This window comes from Micromesistius poutassou (genome assembly GCF_964030765.1).
Source record: "Micromesistius poutassou genome assembly, chromosome: 5".
NCBI classification, from domain to species: Eukaryota; Metazoa; Chordata; class Actinopteri; order Gadiformes; family Gadidae; genus Micromesistius; species Micromesistius poutassou.
In genome coordinates this window covers 8,638,569-8,641,068 of record NC_140275.1, presented here as the reverse complement: position 1 = coordinate 8,641,068, position 2,500 = coordinate 8,638,569, and the positions used below count along the sequence as shown (strand labels likewise).

Genomic DNA, 2,500 nt, shown 5'->3' with positions numbered 1-2,500 from the left:
GTTCCTAAAGTCATGGATCACATCCCTCCTAAAGTCATCGATCACATCCTCTGTTCCTAAAGTCATTGATCACATCCCCCTGTTCCTAAAGTCATGGATCACATCCCCCTGATCCTAAAGTCATGGACCACATCCCTCCTAAAGTCATGGATCACATCCCCCTGTTCCTAAAGTCATGGACCACATCCCTCCTAAAGGCATGGATCACATCCTCTGTTCCTAAAGGCATGGATCACATCCCTCCTAAAGTCATGGATCACATCCCCCTGATCCTAAAGTCATGGATCACATCCCTCCTAAAGTCATGGATCACATCCCTCCTAAAGTCATGGATCACATCCTCTGTTCCTAAAGTCATGGATCACATCCTCTGTTCCTAAAGTCATGGATCACATCCCCCTGATCCTAAAGTCATGGATCACATCCCTCCTAAAGTCATGGATCACATCCCTCCTAAAGTCATGGATCACATCCTCTGTTCCTAAAGTCATGGATCACATCCTCTGTTCCTAAAGTCATGGATCACATCCTCTGTTCCTAAAGTCATGGATCACATCCCCCAGTTCCTAAAGTCATGGATCACACCCCCCTGATCCTAAAATCAGCAAGCAAACATCACAAGCAAACATACCATTAAATCACGTACACTGTACACATATAACACACAACTAAATAGTGTAATGCGTGTGTGTGTGTGTGTGTGTGTGTGTGTGTGTGTGTGTGTGTGTGTGTGCTAGCCGTCTGAGCTAGGTGCTAGCTGTGTTTTTGGGATAATCATGAATGGCTGAGTGGTGCAGAGCTACATTTCAATAAGAGAGAGGAGAGAGAGAGAGATGGGGGGAGGGAGAGAGGGCTGTCGAGAGAGAGCGAGAGAGTAAACAGTGGTGGTTTTATGTGGTCTGAGTGATTCATGCTGTCATCTACAGTCTCGCAGGGTTCTTTTTCAGCGTCACTCATTCACTCATAACTCCATCATCAGGCGGGAACTCAACGTAAACACAACTCCATGGCGTGAGAAAGCCCATAATACAGCCATTAGATACACACAGTTACACCGCACACACACACGCACACAGCATGAAGACACGCACACACACACACACACACACACCCACAAACACACCACAAAGACACACACACACACGCACACACACAATAACAGTCTGGTTGTAAAGGTTCTAAAGGTTTAAAAGGTTCTAACGGTCTGGTTCTAGAGTTCCTTAAGGTCTGGTTCTAAAGGTTCTGGAGGTCCTTAAGGTCTGGTTCTAGAGTTCCTTAAGGTCTGATTTTGAAGGTCCTGAAGGTTCTAACGGTCTGGTTCTAGAGGCCCTTAAGGTCTGGTTCTTAAGGTTCTTAAGGTTCTAAAGGTTCTAAAGGTTCTAATGGTCTGGTTCTCGAGGTCTTTAAGGTCTGGTTCTGGAGGCCCTTAAGGTCTGGTCCTGAAGGTTCTAACGGTCTGGTTCTAGAGGCCGTTATGGTCTGGTTCTAAAGGTTCTAACGGTCTGGTTCTAGACCTCCTGAGGGTCCTGGGTGTTCCCGGGTTCTCACCGGTCCGGGTTCTGGGTGCAGACGTGCATCTGCAGCAGGATCCTCTGGGTGAAGGTCTTGAAGCACTGGCCGCACTTCCAGAGGTGCCAGTCGCTGAACTCGCTGCTGAGCTGGCTGGTGGAGGTGGGGCTGGCCAGGACCCGCTGGTTCTTGGAGCCCAGCGGGCCGAAGGCCGAGTCGGCCTGCGGGCCCCCGGCCTTGTCCATCAGGGAGAAGGAGCGGGGGCACGGGCTGTGGGCGAAGACGCTGGAGCGCAGGAGGGGGGGCGGCGCCGCCGAGGAGAACGGCTTACCGCTCTTTGTCCCCTCCAACGTCTGGAGGGAGTCCTGACGGCTCATGGCCTCCATCACAGAGGCAGGGACGTTCACTGACAGACAGACAGGTGGACAGACAGGTGGAGAGAGACAGACAGGTGGAGAGAGAGACAGGTGGAGAGAGACAGACAGGTGGAGAGAGACAGACAGGTGGAGAGAGAGACAGGGAGAGAGAGACAGGTGGAGAGAGACAGACAGGTGGAGAGAGAGACAGGTGGAGAGAGACAGACAGGTGGAGAGAGAGACAGGTGGAGAGAGAGACAGGGAGAGAGAGACAGGTGGAGAGAGACAGACAGGTGGAGAGAGACAGACAGGTGGAGAGAGAGACAGGGAGAGAGAGACAGGTGGAGAGAGACAGACAGGTGGAGAGAGAGACAGGTGGAGAGAGAGACAGGGAGAGAGAGACAGGGAGAGAGAGACAGGTGGACAGACAGATGGAGAGAGAGACAGGGAGAGAGACAGGTGGAGAGACAGACAGGTGGAGAGAGAGACAGGTGGACAGTTAGACAGTTAAAGAGACGATACGTCCGCTGGTACTCAGGAGGCAGAGCGGTCGACTGGTAACCAGAAGGTTGCTAGTTTGATCCTCGGCCCCGCAGTGTCACGGTGTTAGGGTTAGTTTGTCTCTAGGGTTAGGG

General features: G+C 51.7%; 1 protein-coding gene across 1 annotated transcript in view; it reads right to left on the bottom strand.

Annotated features, from left to right (window-relative positions):
- prdm6 (PR domain containing 6) overlaps nucleotides 1-1,895 on the bottom strand; it is a gene marked incomplete at both ends in the record, with an annotated part of 5,783 nt that extends 3,888 nt beyond the window's left edge. The window contains one exon of the mRNA XM_084468957.1: nucleotides 1,549-1,895. Within this exon, the coding sequence (XP_084325083.1) occupies nucleotides 1,549-1,895 (347 nt within the window). The remainder of the gene's footprint in view (nucleotides 1-1,548) is intronic.
- Nucleotides 1,896-2,500: the final 605 nt, after the last annotated feature.